The sequence below is a fragment of the Penaeus chinensis genome, chromosome 13 (genome assembly GCF_019202785.1).
Source record: "Penaeus chinensis breed Huanghai No. 1 chromosome 13, ASM1920278v2, whole genome shotgun sequence".
Classification (NCBI taxonomy): Eukaryota; Metazoa; Arthropoda; class Malacostraca; order Decapoda; family Penaeidae; genus Penaeus; species Penaeus chinensis.
The window spans coordinates 6,618,322-6,620,821 of record NC_061831.1 but is presented as its reverse complement, the minus strand read 5'-3'; the positions used below and the strand labels follow the sequence as shown (position 1 = coordinate 6,620,821).

At 37.4% G+C, this 2,500-nt stretch overlaps 1 protein-coding gene across 1 annotated transcript in view; it reads left to right on the top strand.

Annotated features, from left to right (window-relative positions):
- Positions 1 to 2,500, top strand: part of LOC125031521 — a 4,217-nt gene that overhangs the window by 635 nt on the left and 1,082 nt on the right. The window contains exon 1 of the mRNA XM_047622398.1: positions 1 to 105. This exon is cut by the window's left edge and continues 635 nt beyond it. Coding sequence (XP_047478354.1) covers positions 1 to 105 — 105 coding nt within the window. The remainder of the gene's footprint in view (positions 106 to 2,500) is intronic.

Sequence of the window (2,500 nt, the reverse complement as noted above, 5' to 3'; positions counted from 1 at the left end):
CCGCCTCAGCGATCAAGGCACCGGAGTTCGCCAGCCATTCCCACCACGAGCAGGCACGACCTTCTGGGCAGACGTTGCTCAGGCCCTCTCGTTCTGCCTCATTTGGTTAGTATCGGAAATGTTTTAGTTTGGGTCAGAAAAAAGGGGGAAAACCCCTTGATTTTTGCTTTATCTTTATAACGACGTTTGTATCTGGTGTAGTTGCATAATCATAAGTGCCATGCCAGGGCTAATGCACTTTCCGAGCTCGATGTCAGCCTGTCCCTTACAGTCAAAATAGGGACCGAAGCCGTATACCATTTCACAATACCCAAATGTCGCGTTAATCTGCCCTACTTACGTCGGATTATGCCTTCATCGAATCCTTCCTGCTATTTCAACATCGCTTCCTAACCACCTTTACCGATATTTTTTGTTGTTATTCTCTTCGCATTTCCTTGAGTCACCGCAGGTTTACCTCGAGGGTGTACTTTTTTTTTTCTAATTTTTGTTTTCTTCTGTCAAGCGTATCCCTGAACAAACTGAGAAGGACCGTTAAGGAATTTTAACAATGGAACACCTCGAGATAAACGTTTGAGTCACAAAGAACTAAGAACCGTAATTATTCACACAATTTATCTAAACCGCGAGAAGTATGTAGTGCAAGGATAAACGGGAAGTTACTCGTGTTACCACAGAAACAAGCGAAGGTCGTCGAAATGGTGTGATTTATTACATGCGCCTTTAAACTAGAAAAGATGCTTGTGTATGTGTGTGTAGACACATAAACAATCAAAGCGATAGACAGTGACATAAACAAATACGTGGAGTGAGAGAAAGATGAGATAGAACCAAAGCATTATCTACTGGTAGATATTCTGATATGATAATGCCCTCAGAGGAGACAGTAGGATAATCAAACATATACGTGTGCTAATGATATCTATATACGATAAAAAAAATCGCACAAATTAAATAAAATTATCAATGAGATAGAGCCCAAGGATCGTTAGCGTAAACAAGTCCGTGATCATTTCCAAGAAGCCACTCGTAACATCTTCCCTAATTTTACTCGTATTAGCGCGTGGGTCGAACTGCTATCTGTTGAATTTCGTAATAGCTTTCAAGGCATCGATTAGAGAGACAAAAGAGGGAATCATTAAAGAGAGAACCATTTGCGTACTGTACCTCCTTCCCCCCTCCCTCGCTAGCTCCATTATGAACTGTCATTTTTAGAAAAAGGTGAACGCCATAAAAACGACGGTGGAATTAAAACATTAAAAAAAAAACGAAAAAAAGACAGTGATCGTTGATAATATTTTGAACCATTCGTCACGCAATTTCTCGTATATAAATAGCTGGTGATAGGATATTAATGAAAAGGTTATTTGCCCAGATCTGTGACAGACACTGCAATAATGGACCTCGATTATTTTTCGAGACTCTCTTCTCTACCCACACATGCAGACGTGTTCAAGGTATGACGTCACCCATGCATAGAGGAACACGCGCATGACTCAGGCCTAACCTTGCATGACCTTACAAAGCGTTCCTTCGCGAATATAAGAAACAGAACTAAATTAATAAAATGAAATAAACGTAAAAGATTATTATAAAAAAACAGAAACCACGTGACTCCTTTTCACCTTATATGAACTCTCAAGGTCGAACCAAATCAAAACAAGCTGCTATGACGTCACATCGATTGATTACGTTGTTTCTGTTGCCTCCTCGTCTGCGTTCCCGTCGACACGAAACCACAAAGCTGCCTGTGGTTTATTCATTATGTCATGTAATGTTAAAAAGCAAATGATAGGTTGTAATGTTAAAAGGCTAATGATGAGTTACAATGTTAAAAAGCTAACGATAATGATGATGATTTTCATGATAATGAGAACAGTAATTATAATAGTAACAGTAATAGTAATAATAATAGTAGTGGTAATAATAATAGTTTTAGTAATAATAATAATAATAATAATAGAAACAATGATTTATAGTGGTGTGAAGGAACATCTTACTGTGCATGTTTATTACAACGTTTACTGTATGTATTAATCAAATTATTATTATACTATGATTATCATTGTTGCTGCTACTATAATGTCTACTTGCCTTGTAATTTACTATCTATTTCACTGTTACATTACTCTTACTGTTACTACAACTACACCAGTTACTAGGATAAGTAATACCACACCGATAACCTGAATTACTAACACTACTATCAGTAGTGATATTCGTAATAATGAAACTGCCGGAAAAGACAAACTTCCTATATGTAATTATCACAAGTACACATTACATTTTATTTCCATAAAATATAGACGCAAATTATCAATTATAAGAGCGCATAAGTTAGCACTGATGTATACATTGTGCGGAGTATTATTATTTTTTTATTTCCCATAAACGATCATTATAAAATAGTGGCCTATAATTCCCTCACTGGCGTATTCCATTCCCCTAGCCGTTAGGGTGGTTGTCATGGTAACATATCGAATGCCTGCCATTGTGCTGG